Source organism: Acanthopagrus latus, chromosome 17 (genome assembly GCF_904848185.1).
Source record: "Acanthopagrus latus isolate v.2019 chromosome 17, fAcaLat1.1, whole genome shotgun sequence".
In the NCBI taxonomy this organism is placed as follows: domain Eukaryota; kingdom Metazoa; phylum Chordata; class Actinopteri; order Spariformes; family Sparidae; genus Acanthopagrus; species Acanthopagrus latus.
Genome location: NC_051055.1, coordinates 14,004,770 through 14,023,049, shown reverse-complemented (window position 1 = coordinate 14,023,049; position 18,280 = coordinate 14,004,770). Strand labels below are relative to the sequence as shown.

Here is an 18,280-nt window from a genome sequence, read left to right as displayed (position 1 = left end):
TTCCACTTTCAGGGGAGGGGTTTGATGAAAAGTTATCAGAGAGAGTCAGAACACCTCCCACACAAAAGGAGTCTGACACCTGAGCCTACTATAAAAACCCAACAGGATGGATGATTTTTGCTTCTAGCTCCAATTGAGATGATTTATGGGTAGATTGGACTGAAGCTGAGCCGAGGAGGACAGGATGATGCTCGCCTGTTTGGAAGTGGGCTCTGTAACTTGTTTGCCCATCCCGATTCCTGGCAGAACAGTATGTTGGTACCGACCGAGGCAGGCTTGGACCGGGGCTGTCATTTCTAATCCAGAGTGATGCTCGCCAGCTGCACACGGACTCAGCATGGAGTGGAGCGAGCAAGCCACAGGAAGCCTGGCTCAGGCTGTGGTGGGCTGTTTCGCAACAGTCAGGTTCACGAAGAGGTCACCTTGATGATGTGAAGCCAACATCTAGGCCAGCTATAGGAGCATGTGAGGGTTGTCATGCCATCGTGTGAAAGGGTCCCGTTATAAATCCCTGCAGGCGGTCTTTGAATAGCTTTACCTCGAGCCTACAGGACCGATTGTGTTCCACCCAGTATACAGTAGATGTGACCTTGTACGAGTGTCCTGTTTGCTCTTATGTAAAGTTTCCTCCCACTAGAAGATTTTTTTTTTTTAATCTTTACAGACAAATTTATGACCACTGGCATCACTAAAACTGGGAGTGATAGGGCTCGCCACCCTTCAGAAAGTGATAGAAAAAAGATGGAATGGTTAAAAGATGGTTAAAAAATGGATTCAGAGACTAATACACACTGAAAAAAGGACATTGATCATAGTGAAAGGGATGCATGTCACACTTGATAACAACTTACATTTATTAATCACTTTTTTTATTGCCTAATATGTGAATGGATTGTAATGTCACGTGAGTGTGGGACCTGGACCGATGATTTCTCTGTGGAGGATGCGGGTCAGATTTTCTGAGCAATAGAGGGTGATGTTCGTTTAGATATGGAGTCTGCTCATGTTAGCTGACAACCTGCCTCAAACACAAGAGGAAATTCAAAAGAGCTCATATAAACAAATTAAATGTGGGTAAATTAGGATAAAATATCTGATATACTGTTTACTGTTGGTCATCATTATGTGATATACCATAGAATGACTTCTGGCCCCCTTTGCTCTGAACATCAAAATCAAGCAGGCACAGAAAAACAATAGCAGCTGTTAGAAAGTGGAGGGGAACTTGTCCTACTTTCTACCCCCCTCGTTCCATTTCTTGAACCAAGTTTATTGTGGCTGAATCTTGCACTGCGGTGACCCTGTCGCGCTGAAAACAGAAAGCCCACAGACATATGAACACCCTTGCAAAATACTCAGTCGCATCTGTGTTAGTTCCCTATTTTAAAAAAAGGTGTCAGCAAGAACACATTTTGCATTGACAGGTAAACCAGTGTGACCTTCAAAAAAGGCAAATGTGTGGTCTCCTTGTGGTGTTCGTCAGCACACAGCTGAACTTTGAATTAATTGCCAAATCAGTAAAGTTACTGTATTCTTTGGTAGAGAGAGTGTAACAGTAGTCTAGTCGCCTAGTAAGGAAAGACTGCATCAGTTTCTCTGTGTCGTTCAGTTACTCATTTCTCTTGGTGAGAAACTAGTTCAGCATCGTTGTCAGTTTTGAAGGAGTCGTGTTTTTACTCCTCTGCGGCTTGTTTGCATCCCACCAGGCTGCGGCTCCACGAGGGGAAGGTGATCAAGGATCGGCGGCACCACCTGCGCACTTACCCAAACTGCTTCGTGGCCAAGGAGCTCATCGATTGGCTGATCGAACACAAAGAGGCCTCAGAACGAGACACGGCCATCAAGATCATGCAGAAACTCCTAGACCAGAGCATCATTCATCACGGTGAGACACAGCTGTGTGTGTGTGTGTGTGTGTGTGTGTCTTCCATTTCCTCTGACTGCAAGGGTCTCTCTCTCTCTCTTTCTCTCTCGCTCTCTTGCTCTCTCGCTTGACATATTCTGGGAACGATCGATGCCTCAAGTCTCCTGGCCAATTTGGCTTGAACATGTCTCACTACCTGTTGCACAGCAGACCCTGACAAACAGAGACAAAAAGAGTTTATACGGAGCCAATTCAGTGTTAACTCACCCCAGCTGTAGACCTTCTGATTTAAAGATGTGCAGATTTTTAGAAACGCCCTAAAGTGTCTTTTTAGCTGAAAGTTGGATGAAGTTGAAGTTTGCATTTTTCTGCATAGTAAATCAGCAACGTGTCAGAGTCAGCTGAGTTGTGCACAGCCGACAGGTTGGTGCGTAATTTGGGTCTTGGAGTTTAAGTCCCTGCAATGTTGCTAAAATATCACGATGCCGTCTAAGAAAAACGCAGAGTGTTTGTTTGCACTCTGGTTCTCATCAATCTGTTAATAACAGCCTTACTTTGCTCTTGCTTTTCATCATTGATAATAAATTGCTGCCCTCTAACCCATTTGCGTGTGTGTGTTTCCAGTATGTGACGAGCACCGGGAGTTCAAAGACATGAAACTGTTTTACCGCTTCCGGAAGGACGACGGCACGTTCCCATTGGACAGTGAAGCCAAAGTCTTCATGAGGGGGCAGAGGATCTATGAGAAGTATGAGCACACACAAACCCCCCAGTATATGTAACACAGTTCCAGCCACCCAACAGATTGATTTTCTTCCACCATCCTTTCAAAGTGTCGCTTTAATGGAATTGTTCAAGTGTTATGCCTAGGGTTGGATAAGAACAGTTATATCGCTCCCAGAGTTGAGTGATGAATAGTAAGTTACAGCAAGTAGATGGTTAGTTTAGCTCAGCATGACGAAAGAAGACAGGGGAAACAGCTGGCCTGACGCTGTCCAAAGATAACAAAGTATGCTTCCAGCACCTCTAGAGCTAATTTATTAACATGTTAATACTTCTCTTTTTTTTGTTCCAAATGAAAACTTAACAGCAAAAGTTACAGTAATGTCCACGCTAGTCATTTAGCTGCCAATCCTTTTCCTGAACTAAGTTAACCAGCTGAGGGCTACAGTTACATGTTAACTGTACAGACATGACAGTGTGTGGCATCAATCAACTCATCTGGCTGGACAAGAAAGCAAATGAGCCAGTTCTCTAAAATGTTGAACGATTACTTTTGAAGTAATAGTTAGTAGTAGTAGTACTAATTAACACATGTATTCCCACCGGTTTTCTTGCAAGATCTACCCTACTTTGCCTCTGGATGGTTGACTTTGTTAAACTGTTATCTCATTGTGAGCTGTAGTTTCCCCGGTAAACACACCGACCTCTTTGCTGTCAAAGTGACTCTGGGTTATAGGCAGAGTGGAAAGGTGCCTGTAAGACAGGCTGCTGCCAGGCTGCCCTGCTGCTGGTCTGCCAACTAGCCTGGAGACATACTGCAGCACACAGATCTCTCTCTCAGCTCCCTCGATGGCTTTGTTTTACAAAGCAACCGCAAAGAAATGAGAGACGACTCATTAACACCAGAAAACCATGGAGCACACAGATGGAAAACAGCACGTTTTCCAGCTAATTCTTGTCCAATTTGTGATGTGAATAAACATTTAATTTGTCGTTTTCTCCCTCCGGTTGTCCAACGGGGAGATGGCACCAGCTGATTTCTGCTGCTTTTCATGGCTGCTATTGTCAAAAAACACCTGTTGGATGTATTTTGCACGTATGACCAGGACCATGAAGCTGTCAAGGCTTTTGTCACGCGAAAATGATAAACTCAAGAAAACAATGCAGGAAAAACCAATGGGATCCATAATAACTCTGTCATCTTTTGTGGTGAGAATATTGTTGGCAGTGGATGCAGAGCAGCTAGCAGTCGTGATTCATTAAACATAAACTAAGAATTTAAATCAGTCATGCACAAAATCATTCAACTTAATGAACTTATCAAGTGTATTGACTTACTCCTCTAACTGTTTACTTACTAAAAATACAGATTGTTTTTAAGATAAAAGGTCTTCCTCTCAAAGATGCTACTGTTGATGCTTGCTCATTAAACCTTTAGAGGTTCATGGCCACTTGGCAAACAATAGCACATGCCATGCATGTATTTCCTGCCTTCCTCTTTGTGAGAGTCACTGGGCCTCTCTGCGGCATGCTGATTGAGTGCATTTGAGTCGATCTTAAGAAAATGAGTTCTGCTCATAAATTCGATCCCATTTGATCAGAGAGTATTGAGCTTAACTGTTTTTTTAACCACGATAAAAGCATGGGGGCATGGGAAAATCAGAAGATATTAGAAGCATCTTAACTAAAGATGACTCATAGCATGTGTCCAGGGACAGGCTCGATTAAGACGAGGTCAAGAAGACTCCACTAATGGGGCTGTTTTTGTTTGTCATCAGCTTTGTACCCATGATGCTGTTGTTCCTGTAGCGATGAGGCTGATTATTTATACATTAGCTGCAGTGTTCCTCGGTGTGTGCCAATTTCTCTCTTACCTCCACAGTTTTGGATTTACGCACGCACTCTGTCTCTCGGTTTACAACCAAACAAGTGCAGACACACACATACACACACGCACACACACTTGATGTCTTTTGTCACACAGCTCGACTCCCTTTTTCCCATCTCGCACATCCTGCTGCCTCTTTGTCACATGAGTTAATTACATTTCTGTGCCTCGCTTAACACACACACCGTGACACTCACTTATAAACAGAGACCTATTTTTCATGTCTGTTGCTGAGCCACCACGCACACACTCATAAAAACACACACACACACGCGCGCGCTGCAGTTGCATAAGAGGAAGATATAGTCCAAGGGGAGACATCTGTCGTCTCAGCACTCAAAGCTGTGTGTTTATGTAATCACCATGGTGCAGTCCAGGACACACACACACACACACACGCGCGCACGCGCGCACGCGCGCGCACACACACACACACACACACACACACACACACACACACACACACACACAGCCCTCAAGCTTGCTCTGGTGGTTGCTTGCTTGAGAAGTAGAGTTGCTTTATGATTACACTTACAGGGCAAGTAACAGTCCGACAACATAAACAACCATCCGTCCCTTGTGCTGGAGTGCAGAGTGCACATATCCATCCAGGAGGAGTCATTGTTCCTGATGCTTGTTCTTTCTTCTTTGGTGAGAAGTTTTGCAAAGAGTCAGTTAAATTTCACCATTTCTACAATGCATGACATGTTTGTCTGGGTTTCGGGGCACACTGGTAGAGCTAGGCAATGTGGACTTTTGAGGCTATTTCAGGATTCACAAAATCTAGCTTGATATTTTGAAAATTCCTCTGAGGTGCTTCATAAATACTACGATTAAATCAAATCTCGCAAGATAATTGACCCAGTACCTAGGGATGACTATTGGCGCTTTCAGGAAATATAAACAGATTCAGAGATTTTTAGATAAATAATCAGCAGTAATGTGGGTAAAAAGACTAGTTTTTTCCAGCAGCCCTCCTCACATGCCGATGCTGCCAGCTGTCAAATCACCATACACAAACTCAAACAAACGAACCACAGGGAGGCATTTCAAACAGTTATTATGACAGTGTTTCCCAGTCAACAGGGTCGGTCAGAGAGAGCAATGCATTGTATTGTAAGGTATTGTTCAGCATGTCGACTGTTTACATGCTCAGTGCGTGCACCTACAATAGATGGTCCAATAGATCCACAGCCTTTTCTGTTGGCCTCTCCAGGGCAGCTGTGCATCAATGGCAGCTCGGGTGGTAACGAAGTTTCAAGCTTTGCTCCTTTCCTTCCGCCAGCATTGTGGCCAGAAGCCTACTTTTCTAGTCCTCTTCCACTTCCCTCTTGTCCTGTGCACACATCTTTGTTTAATGTTTGCGCACCGACGGTTTCTGCATCAGCGCGTGCTTTTTGCATGCGAGAGAGTGGTTCCTTTTGTCCTTCAAGACGAGGAAACACCTCCGTTTGAAACGTACAAAGAGTCTTTCATTGCCGAGGCAGTGCTGTCCTTAAAGGGCCATGCTGGGGGTTGTGCATCATTTAGCTCGTTAACTACAGATTGCATACACGTAACATTATTGGCCAACATTTCTCCGAGTTCCTGGCATCCATCCCAGACGTCTATTTAGCCTTTTTATGTCTTTTGATTACTGGTTTATCGTGTGTTCCATAGAGATAAGCTAAAGTGGGACATCTGTGTCACTGCAAGGCTGAAGCTAAGTTACATCTGATAATGACTGGATAATTGCGTTAGCGCTTCTCTACGCTTGTGAGTGCACGCCAACATTTCCACATGACGTTATTGATGATTCTAGGAATGTGTTCTATTATTTCAGTAGGAAGTCCAACATACGTGGTTATTATCAAAGGACGTTTTACCACGAAGGCATTTGAACAATTTAGGTTTTAGATAGGATAGATTATGACAAGGTCATGCTAATCTGTACTGAAAGTACCTGATAAGTATATTAAGAAGTGTTATCATTCATTTGTTGGGCCATGAGGTTACTGTGACCAAGATTTGACATGAAAATGATAACTAGTTGTGTTTGCAGGATATGTGTTCTGCACAATACATAAAGAGTCACTGAGCTGTGAGTTGGCCACGATGCAGCAACTTTTGAGCCCAAACCAACGGGCAAATTAACCTAAACAAGAAAACAAACACTGTATGTTCATAAAGATGAGTAGCTTTTGTTTTGAAAAAATCTAACTTGCTTAAAGAAAGTGCTAGTATAAGCACAACCTTTTCTTTTGCGTCATTGTATTTACTTCTTGATATGATAATGGAGTCTCATAATAAAGTTACTTAGTGGAAGGCTGTTGGAACTTTGGTTTCCTCCACCTCTTCTTAGGAACCAGCTATATTTAGAAATTACTTAGGTGGTGTGTTAGATATTTAAAAGCAAGGTAAAAAAAAAACAAAACAACCTACATATATATTTATAAGAGAAAAATCCGGTGGTCCTACAACTGCTCCAGGAGAATTAGATGTGCTGAGCTAAGACACTGAGAACATATCCAGATCACGGCAGCGCCTACTTTAAGTTATCTCGATTCATTGACATACTGTATTATATGCTCTAATAACCAAACTATTCTTCTTGCACTAGTACAGTGCTTTGAGTCATTCCCTTTGAGCCAACATGACTGATCTGTTGACTTAACATGTTTACATGGATTAGATGACACTGTGTACACAGCCGAGTCTCATGGAACATTATGTCCAGTTCTTTCAACGTTTGTATTAAGATGTCGGCTGCTAATGTGGGTCACAGCACTTGAAGCTCCAGATTCGTCATGTTTTCTTGAGTTTGTTGGCTTTATGTCAGTGAAGCGCTGGGTGTGAACCTGAGAACATTTTCTTTTATGTACTGAAACATCAGTTCTTTTTTTCCTTTTTTTTGGTTTACTCAAGCCAGTGGTGAAACTCGAGGAATACAGTTCACTGACAATTTGAGTTCAGGTTTAGTGACACATTATAAGTGCTCTGGCTCGGCACTTATAATGTGATCAACCACACAGTGAGGAGGTGCGAGTGGCAGGTTTAGGTTTAATTTGTTTGACTGTCACATATTAAGATCCTCTTTTTGTATAGATACTGTTAGCTCATGCAGGCCAGACTAACCCTGCCTCCTCCACACACGGCTGTAATCAGTTAATGCTACGTATAGTGTGGATCATCATTATACACAAGGCAGCTTGTCTTTTCTTTTCAATGGCTCTTATGACTGCATGGAAAATATCAATGATTATATTTGTCTCATTTCTGATAAAAAAATATCCCATTACACATCAGCCACAATAACAACCTGGAAAGCAGCATTTTGTCACCTTCAGATAACCTGTTTCCCCTCTGCAACAAGTTTTTATGCTAAGCTAGGCTAACCATCTCTTGGCTGTAGCTTCATGTTTAGCGTACAGACATTGGAAGACAGTGGAATCATCAGAAAGAAAAAATGACTAACTTCTTCTAGTGTGGTCTGATCGAATGAGGTCAGTGGTTTGTTGTGAAGGTTTCCTTGCAGGGAGCCAAAATGCTTCAACTATCATTGTGCTGCTGTAAATATTCAGCCTATTTATCTGAACACTTTGCATAGTTTCCCTTCGTGAAATTTTCTAAGCATTCTTGCAAATCTCCAAGCTGTTATTATATCCACCACTGACATCTGGCTGTTTGTATTACACTGTTTGGTGTGCAGAGTTGAAAATTCAGCGAATGGTTTATAGCCACTCAAACAGAATGTGGGATATCGTCTGAGATGTATGAAACATGCTGAGCATTATTCCTTTAGAAAACTGTTTTAACCACTGACACGATCTGTGTTTGTTGTAAAATTGGAGTCGACCACGTTAGGAGTTACAAGAACAGATAGAGTAAACATGAAGTTAGTGAGTGATGAACCGAATGACACAAAGTAATGACTTCATTTTAATTACGGAGCTTCTATCTGTCACTTTTCAACAACTGGCAACAAAACCCAACTAATATAAAAGCGACTAAATGGCTAAAATGTAATGGTATCAGTTTATGTAACATGTCTTTTTGTATTTTTTTAAATTACAAATTTCTTGTATTTCAGTTGAATACATTCTCTCAAGTGAGTATTTTGTTTTATTCTTTTATTTTTAATAAATTAAATTCAGGTTTTTATTTGGATATATTCAAAAAAACAAGAATGTGTTATTGTCAGATGTTCTGTGATATATTTGTGCTAACATCCCTAGTGTTAGCAAAAAAGAAGTGGAAAGTTAAATGTCTCTGTCTCTTTTGTGGTACATTTTCTTGTCGTACATGTTTCAACATGTTTCGACATGTACAGATGCACAGCAGAAATGTTATTGTGTCTTATGTGCTCTACCTGAATGTTCAGTTTTGTTTGAATGTTCAGGCGACAGTGATTGAGTGACGGGGCGTGAATGTGTCAGTGCTGCGGTTCTGTGCATGTGTGTACTCGTCTGTTTCGGTGTGCATGTGTCAGCCGCTGTCATCCAGAGGAGATCACACCGCCTGCTTCATGTAATCCTTTGATCGATCCGCTGCTGTGAACACTGAGTTTTTTATTTGAGCTGAATCAACAAAGTCAAACTTCCATTGGCCGTCAGTGAAGCAGATCTGGGAGGCTTCTCTTGATGTAATTACCTTGTCATCAAGCTAGTCTGCTCTGTAGTTTTGGCTTCTGAGGTTCAAGGAGTAGCATTTCATTTTAAGAGTCATTCCTAATGCCGGCTGAAGTGCTAATCCGGAGACAGTTACAGTTCAGTGTTTGTACGTTGGAGCGCGTTGGAACAGCGCTATAGAGTCACACTATGGCTATCAGCTATAAATGTTACAGCATATCTGAGGGCTCACATTGTTTTTCCATTAGATAGGTGTGTGTATGGAACTTTGCTATAGTATCCTCCAGCTGTTACTATGGAGATATCAGGTAGAGCTTCAAAGTGCTATCTTGATGCAGCGAAGACTGCTGAACTGCAGGTGCTATTCGAAATCGAAAATGCATTTGATAACAGTCTGTTCTGGAGTTACTCACAGTTCCCATACAGCTGAATCTCTAAGTGGTAACTCCAACTGTAAGCTTAGTGAATGAATTAGTGCTGAATGCAAAATCCAATGACTTTGCTTTGCAGGGTTGGGTCATATAACTTTGAAATGTAAGCAGAAAACAAATTACACAAGTCCATAATCTATCGAGGGGAAAAACATCACCACCAACTGGAGTCTGTCCCGTCTCGCTGCAGGTTGATGAACACAGAAAACAACCTGCTGCAAACCAGGGAGGAGGAGGGCGGGACGTTCGAGCGCACGCTGGTGGCCTCTGAGTTCATCGACTGGCTGCTGCAGGAGGGCGAGATGCCAACCAGGGAAGAGACGGAGCAGCTGGGCCGGAGGCTCCTTGAGCATGGCATCATCCAGCACGGTGAGGAAGTGCTGAAAACATTTGAACCGTAACAAGCAACTCCTGCATCATTCACTTCGTATATACAAAATTGTATCACCAGGCTAGTTGTGTCACCTAAACCCGCTTCAGCTGAGGGGCACACAGTCTGACTGAAGGTCAGTGTGTAACCCTGTCTAACTGCTACATGATCCTGTCAGAGGTCTTGGCCTCTTGGCTCAGGGTAGGGCTGCATGACGTGGTAGTTAAAAAAAAAAGAATCATGATGCAATTATGACAGATATTACAAGTGTGATATGGTTCAGGATTAGTGGGAATTATGATTGTTGCACCAAAATTTGAATTCCAGCTGAAAATACTATGGTGAGTGTGACAGCTGTGGGAGTCTGTGCTGAACAAACATGTTTACTTACAGTTTGAGAACAAGGTTTGTAGCCCAGGGCAACTCTGTGGCACTACAGTGCTACATCATACTGCTGGTTTGTCACATATTTCACCTTTTTATATAAAAAAAGAAAAAAAAGACTTGTAGACCTAGATCAGAAGTTCTTCCAACAGTTGAAATCAGGACTCCTTCGCCTCCTTAACGTGGTGACTTTGCCATTTATCTCGCCGTGTTGACTTTGCTTTGCTCGTTTGGGTCATGCAGTCTGATAGCTGTTGTAGATCTACAGATTACAGTGCGTTCACACCTCACACTCCCTCTTAGCACAGAGGACGCCCAGCCGATGACTTGAATAGGTTAACGCCGTGTCACATGGGGAAACTCCACTCTGAAAAACTCATCACAGCTCATTTTGGGCTGACTCACATTAATGTCTCACACTGGGCGGGATTGCATTTCACCAGTCTTGAATCTCTATGTCTCCCGTGTTTGACACGACCTGTCCTGGGCTGTGTTCGAGGCGTGAATAGAGTCACAGAATGTTACTGAGTTATAAACACGAGGAAAATGTGACCTGAATGTCACAGCTACCAGGAGGTCAGTGAGTTCTCCTGGCTGTAGAGCACACCAACTGGGCTATCATGTTATCTCTAGCTATGTAAGATATATATATCTATATATCTGTATATCTATATATATCTATAGATACAGTCATGGAAAAAATTATTAGACCACCCTTGTTTTCTTCAATTTCTTGTTCATTTTAATACCTGGTACCACTAAAGGTATAATACAATGAACACGACAAAAAATGCAGCTGATCACATAATACTTTATGTCCTATTTGACATTCTTAAGCTTAATTGTATTCCCAGGGTATATAAGAGGCCATTTCATGTCATAAGCAGCACTGCACATGCAAAGGCTTAGAGTGGTTTCCTGCTTACATTCAAGCCATAGCACAACTCAGAAGTTGTCAGCTCTCACATAATGCCTAAAACAAAAGCATTATGTGAAGCCACAAAGGCAGCCATCTTGGCACTGCTGGAAATTGGCATGAGTGAGAGACAGGTAGCAAAAAAACTAAAGATCTCCAAGACAGCTGTTCATTACAACAAGAAAAAACAAGCCGAACACGGCACTACCAAATTGCTACCTGGCCGCGGCAGGAAACGTCTCTCTACCCCACGAGATGACCGTGCACTCGTCCGTTCCTGTGTCAGGAATCGTCGTCAGACCTCCAGGGACCTTCAAAATGAGTGGGCACTGTCGAGAAATGTGACTTGTTCGGCAAGGACAGTTCGAAACCGACTTGTTGAAGCTGGTCTGAAGTCACACAGAGCACGGAAGAAGCCCTTCATCAACGAAAGGCACAGGAAGGCCTGGTTACTCTTTGCTAGGGATCACAAGGATTGGACTGTTGATGATTGGGCTAAGGTTCTCTTCAGTGATGAATCCAATTTTGAGTTGATGCCCACTCCAGCTAACTTACTGGTTAGGAGGAGGCCTGGAGAAGCCTACAAACCAGACTGTCTTGCCCCTACAGTAAAACATGGGGGTGGATCAGTGATGATCTGGGGTTGTTTCAGTATGAGTGGAACAGGGCAAATGCAATTGTGTGAAGGGCGAATGAACCAGGTCATGTACAGGGCTACTCTTGAAAACAGTCTTCTTCCATCAGCTGGAAAACTCTTTCCTGCCTCGAATGACTGGATTTTCCAACAAGACAATGCCCCTTGCCACACAGCAAGGTCAGTTAAAGCCTGGATGGAGAACCACAACATTCGCACCATGCCTTGGCCTGCTCAATCACCAGATCTGAATCCAGTTGAAAACCTATGGAAAATCATCAAACTCAAAATGGAGAACCACAAGCCCAAAAACAAAGCAAATTTGTTTGAATTTGTGCAACAGGAATGGGCTGCTGTGACAGCAGAACAATGTCAGAAGCTGGTGGAGAGCATGCCAAGACGCATGGCTTCAGTCATCAAAAACAATGGTTACGCAATCAAGTACTAACTCCTGTGTGTATCATGTGTTTAAAGCAAACAGAAAAGAAAATATGGAATGCTTAAAAGCAGTGTTTTTGGCAGTACAGTGCCATAGCTATTGATGTAAGAACTTAAGTGATTTTGGTTACTATCAAGAAAACCATGGAAAATGGCTAGATATCAGCTCTTAAATTAAACTCTTACGAGCTATTTTTGTTGTTATCATTATATTTGTCCAAACAAATGTACCTTTAGTTGAACCAGGCATTAAAATGAACAAGAAATTGAAGAAAACAAGGGTGGTCTAATAATTTTTTCCATGACTGTATATATGACCTTGCTTTGTGCACTGGTGCACAGTCATGTTGGAAGAGGAAGGGGCCCGCTCCAAACTGTTCCCACAAGGTTGGGAGCATGGAATTGTCCAAAATGTTTTGGTATCCTGAAGCATTCAATGTTCCTTTCACTGGAACTAAGGGGCCAAGCCCAGCTCCTGAAAAACAACCCCATACCATAATTCCTCCTCCACCAAATTTCACAGTTGGCACAATGCAATCTGAAATGTACCGTTCTCCTGGCAACCTCCAAACCCAGACTCGTCCATCAGATTGCCAGATGGAAAAGCGTGATTCATCACTCCAGAGAACGCGTCTCCACTGCTCTAGAGGCCAGTGACGGCGTGCTTTACACCATTGCATCCGACGCCTTGCATTGCACTTGGTGATGTGTGGCTTGGCTGCAGCTGCTCGGCCATGGAAACCCATTCCATGAAGCTCTCTGCGTACTGTACTTGGGCTAATCTGAAGGTCACATGAAGTTTGTAGCTCTCTAGCATATATATATATATATATATATATATATATATATGCTTTCTGCTGTAGGGCTGACATTAACATTGTGTGATTGTTGGTGAAGTTGTGCATTTGACACATATGGATGATGGTCATCATGTTTTTGTATCATCAGTTTTCATCTGTAATGGAGTAGTTTCCTTAAATCCCACATGTTGAAGTCCCTTTCATGAAGTGTCATTTGGCCCCACCACTTTTCAACCTTAAGTGACACCCTCGATACAAAGTATGAAGTTATTCCAGCTTCCAGATAAAAGTAGTGGAATGAAAAAGTGGTTCGATATGTCACTCTGAAATGTTGTAAAGTAGGATAAACTAGAATTACTCAAGGAAATCATCACGCAATTGTACTTTTTTAAGTAGTTGTACACGTGTTCTACAACTAAGTACCGCTCCGCTAGGAACTGAAAACCAGTGTGTGTTTTTTCTTAATTACTTCAGAGGAGCATTAATGCTTCTGCTGTGCGTGCAGTGTAATCAAACATGTCCCTCCCAGGCATGAGCGAGTGGTTGCAGCTCCTCGTTAAATTAGATTAAAAGCAATTAAAGAGATAATTAGCACTGTGAGCACTCAGAGGCCTCACAGTTGTTGCTTTGTTGTCGCCAAACTACAACTACGCTGATCCGCGAGAGGTTACAGTTTGGATGCGTCGGTGTCCGTACGGTGTTTCAGCGACAGTTTATACTCAAGATCCTGAATGAGTCTCTGTTGGGTCGCCTCATGACATGAAATTTGATTTGACGCTGATATCTGTTGCTCACACCCATGTCTGATTCAATAAACATGTATCACATGGCCCACAAGCCAGAGCTGTTTATTTGTGCACACTATTGTGCAGATTTCACCACGTGATGGACGTTTTTTTTTAAGAAAATTTTTTTAGATGCACACACTGAGGCAATTGTATGTATGTACTTAGACACAGCTGGGGTTGGCATGTGGAAATACTTTGGTGTGGATTACACACTGTATATGACCCTGAGGAACAATACATCATAAAAATACCCCCACCACTTCACTCAGTTCATGTGATGCAGAGCCTTGTCAGCTTCCTGCTGGACCCGCAGAGACTTCATAATGTCGTCCCTGAGGAAATAACTGCACTAATGTTACGTGGATGCCATGTGGACAGAGCATTTTAAATGAATGTAGTTCAATGTGTTCGCAGGCCACTTTGGAAACATTAAAAACACGGCGGAGAGGGAGAGAGTGAGAGAATACGCAGTGCTGCTCTCTGAGCAGAGGTCATGCTCACACACTGAGACATATAATGTATAGAAGGACAGTCTGGATGGATCCACATTGTGTCTGGTCATCACTGTTTACTGTGGGACCGTGTAGTCACTGTTACATCTGACCTGCTGAGAATAGGGATCCTAAACAAAGAGGCAGCTTTGAAACAGACCCAAAAGTAAATGTTGCAGATCACGCACACAAATACATTAAGAACACAAAACGCGTACAGTAAGTGGTCGGAGTTGCTGTATCGTGACATGGTGGCCAACAGCAGGCTATAATCATACTGGATGCCAGAAATCTTGCTGATTCGGTTTAAACTGAAAAACAGAGTTTCAGTTTGACAGCAGTTCATTTTATTCATATGGAGCAGAGAGTAAATCACTCCTCTGAGGGCTGTTCTGCAGTCTGTTTTTTTTCCTTTGTTGCATGTAATAAAAGGATTTGTTCGGCTGACAATGGCCTTTCAACCACAAGAAGACATGTAAACTAATCACAAGCCTGAGGTGTGTTTCCTTTTGTACTGATGCGCTGAACTAGGATTAATCGCAACACGGTAGAAATACTTTTTCACTCCGTATCGGTTAAAAGATGTGTTCATCCAGAAATGAAAGTTGAGTCATTATCTGCTCACCCTGATATGGGTGGAAAGTCTTGAGAAGGTTTGAAGCTTCAAAGTCATTAAGACATCTCTGGAGCTTCAAAAAAAAACCTGCAGTGTTGGACAGGTCAGACAGGGTGCACACCAACACTTTGAGCTCAACAGCTACAGTGAAGATTTCTGCTTAAAAAAGGTGTAAACGGTGTATTTTTCAAATCAGTTTGGGATCTCAGGGCTCCAGTAGAGTTGGATTTTCATGTTTTTAGAGTCTTCTGAGGCAGTTCGATGGTTGGCCTTGGAAAGGAAAATCCTTGTGAGGGAGGTTGGATAATTGTGACAGCTGCTCTTTATGAAGAAGAGTGTGTTGCATTATCTGACAGAGGCAACTGGACTTCCGGTTCTTAGACGGCTTTCTCTGTGTAGGGAGCTGGATTGTTTACAGGCTTGCTGTGCATTTACTGTGATTTATGACATTAATTGTATATCTTGTCTATGCATGTAGCCTATAATTTAGAAATTCTTTCCCATGACATGAACAAAGACACGGCGTAGATAAAAAGTGAAAAACAACGTGGTAAGCACTGCAAGGATCATGGCCAGGGAGTTTCACAACCACCACAAAACAGGCCGATATATCAAAAATCGTGATTATGATTGTAAAAGTTGCTGAAATAAAAACAAAAACTAAGTTCTAAAAATAAAAGAGATTATTGATCGATTTTGACGGATGAAGCCTATCTAAACTGGAGCAGTCCCAAATTTGAACATTTCACCTTCAATTGTCCCAGAAGTCTGGCTCCGGACCTTATGTCTCGATTCAGACTTCAGACCGAATGAAAGCAGGACATTAAACCCTGACAGTGAGTCGACTGCTGCATGTGATTGTCTCTCACGTTGACAGGCCAGTGAATTTAAACAGAAATGGACTCAGTTCAGCTGCTCTTATCAGCTCAGCTGCGGTCCAGGTCGACGCTCTCTGAGGTCAGTTTATGTTTGTTCGGTGCGGGCGATCTCAGCTCGGGATCAGAGTTTCAGGCTCGTCTCAGCTCGGTTTTGGTGAGAACCACTAATTTTGGAGGTTCGCAGTGAAGCTTAGTTGTTAAAATAATTTTGCATTGATTCCGACTCACAGCCAGTATATAAATAACTTTATTAGAGACAGATTTTCCCTGAATTATCACATCATTCCATTTCCTCATGGTTTACACCTCTCACACCATCTTCTTCTTGGACTAAAGAAGAGGTGGAATTAGTGTTATCTGTGAATATCCAGCATGCTTATGGGGACGTTTAAAAGTAGATTTTCTCTCCACCTCCAGTCACGAACAAGCATCACTTTGTCGACGGGCCCCTCCTCTACCAGTTCAGGATGAATTTCCGGCGGCGGCGGCGATTGATCGAACTCCTCCACGAGCGCGGCCGCTGCATCCCAGAGAGTCACGACAGCCCCTTCTGTCTCCGCAAACAGAACTCCGATGGAGGCAACACCAGCTTCCTCTCAGGTAGAAACTGTTACACACACAGTGCCTGTCTGAACAATGAAGTGTCTCCCACATAAAGATAATAGAGTAGACTTACTGTATTTGTGTTGCTGGGCAAAAGAACATGGTAAAAAAAAAAAAAAGGGCTGAGTCCTGTCGTTCAATCACATCATTCGGTTGACTTGGCCTCTGAAAATAATTCCTATAATCCTAATTAACTGTGACTGATATGGGCTCTACTGCAAACAAAAGTGCTTAGTTAAACCGGGGTTGCGTAATAGATTGCAGCAAATGAGGGAGATGTACTCAGAGTTACAATATTAAGTGTGTGTGTGTGTGTGCAGGTGAATGAGTGCAGTGATCGATGTGTGGCGCTGTATGCCAAATACCTTAGTAAAGAAACAACAAGGCACGACCGACAGACACCGAGCTGAACACTGGCATCTGGGCAGGCAGGCCTAAGTAGCTGGGAAACACTGGCCAGGTGTTCCTCAAGTTAACTCGGTTGCTCCTCAGCTCCACACAGCGAAAGACCTGAAAGACGCACACACACAGTATCTGAGGTCGACAGGACCAGGCTGTCACAACACACATGGCTACATTTTAGGTGCCTCACAGTAATCTAGAATAATTTAGACTAACTCAAAAGTGATTTTATATGTGACTAACATCACCTAATATAACGTGCTTGTAATTAGGAAACAGAGAGAGAGAGAGAGAGAGAGAGAGAGAGAGAGAGAGAGAGAGAGAGAGCAAAGGAAACAGGAAGTAATTGTAAATCACATATAGATAGAATTTACAATGTTATTGGCAGTTATATAAAGTTGACCTACATACAGTATGTGGTAGTTTACACTAATTGAATGAGGCATTTGTTTTCAGACGGAGCCGTGATTCTGAATATTAATGATGTAGCCACAGCGAGGGTCAGCACCCCTCATGCTGTTAATTGACCTGCAGCTAATTAACAGTCCAGTTAGTTCTCGTCCAGCTGTATAGCCTTCGCCTCCTGCTCCTTCACTTTCTCTCATCTATCTTTAGCCTAACGTTTCTCTCTCCGTCTCCCTCCGCCTCAGTGAGTCCCACCAAAGAGATAAAGGTGGCGGTCGGAGTCCGGCGGAGCAGCATGAGCAGCAGCTGTGGCAGCAGCGGTTATTACAGCAGCAGCCCGACGCTCAGCAGCAGCCCACCTGTCCTCTGCAACCCCAAGTCTGGTGAGACGACACACACATACTGCACACAGAGTCTTGTATGTGAAGGGCAGCTTTTACGTGTCAGCACGGTGTTCTGTTAGTTTATTATATAGTTTATCATCTGGCCAAGTTGTGTTCCTGGTTTGCACCCACTGGTGCAGATCAGCTCTACCAATCTTAGAATGATAAATAAATTGGTGTAGAGGTGAAGGAGGTGTGCCAACAGATTAATGGCTCCTGGGTGAAATCTAGTAGGAGTCTAATGATTCTGTCACCAAGACCAAGTGAGATCAAAATACCCAGCCTTGATTCTCGAACTGCAAACATGTTGGGGGGGAAGCGTTAGAGTTGCTTTTTTGTTGTCATGAGAGGGAGACTGTTATTTGGTCATCTTTTCAAATAAGTAATCTTCTACAGTTACAACGTCATTGTATTTCCCTGTAACTATGTTAAGAAAATCCCAGATGCATTCCAGCTGTTTCTCTCTCTCTATTCTCAGGTACCCTTGGTCCTGTTTGTTTTCATGTTATTAAAGCAATTCAGCGTTTTTCTGTCGAAACTGCGATCGTCATTCCTGTCACTAGCCTACAGAGTTACAGATTATGCAACATGTGTCAGGAATTGCGAAGGGGTTTTTATTTTTGGTAACACAGAAGTACTCTAATGAGTTAGTTTTCTCA

General features: G+C 42.8%; 1 protein-coding gene across 2 annotated transcripts in view; it reads left to right on the top strand.

Moving 5' to 3' along the window:
* deptor (DEP domain containing MTOR-interacting protein) overlaps window positions 1-18,280 on the top strand; it is a 34,427-nt gene that overhangs the window by 3,008 nt on the left and 13,139 nt on the right. For both annotated transcript variants that reach the window (XM_037073593.1, XM_037073592.1), the window contains exons 3-7: window positions 1,707-1,885; window positions 2,489-2,612; window positions 9,704-9,882; window positions 16,246-16,428; window positions 17,484-17,621. In XM_037073593.1, coding sequence (XP_036929488.1) covers window positions 1,707-1,885; window positions 2,489-2,612; window positions 9,704-9,882; window positions 16,246-16,428; window positions 17,484-17,621 — 803 coding nt within the window. The remainder of the gene's footprint in view (window positions 1-1,706; window positions 1,886-2,488; window positions 2,613-9,703; window positions 9,883-16,245; window positions 16,429-17,483; window positions 17,622-18,280) is intronic.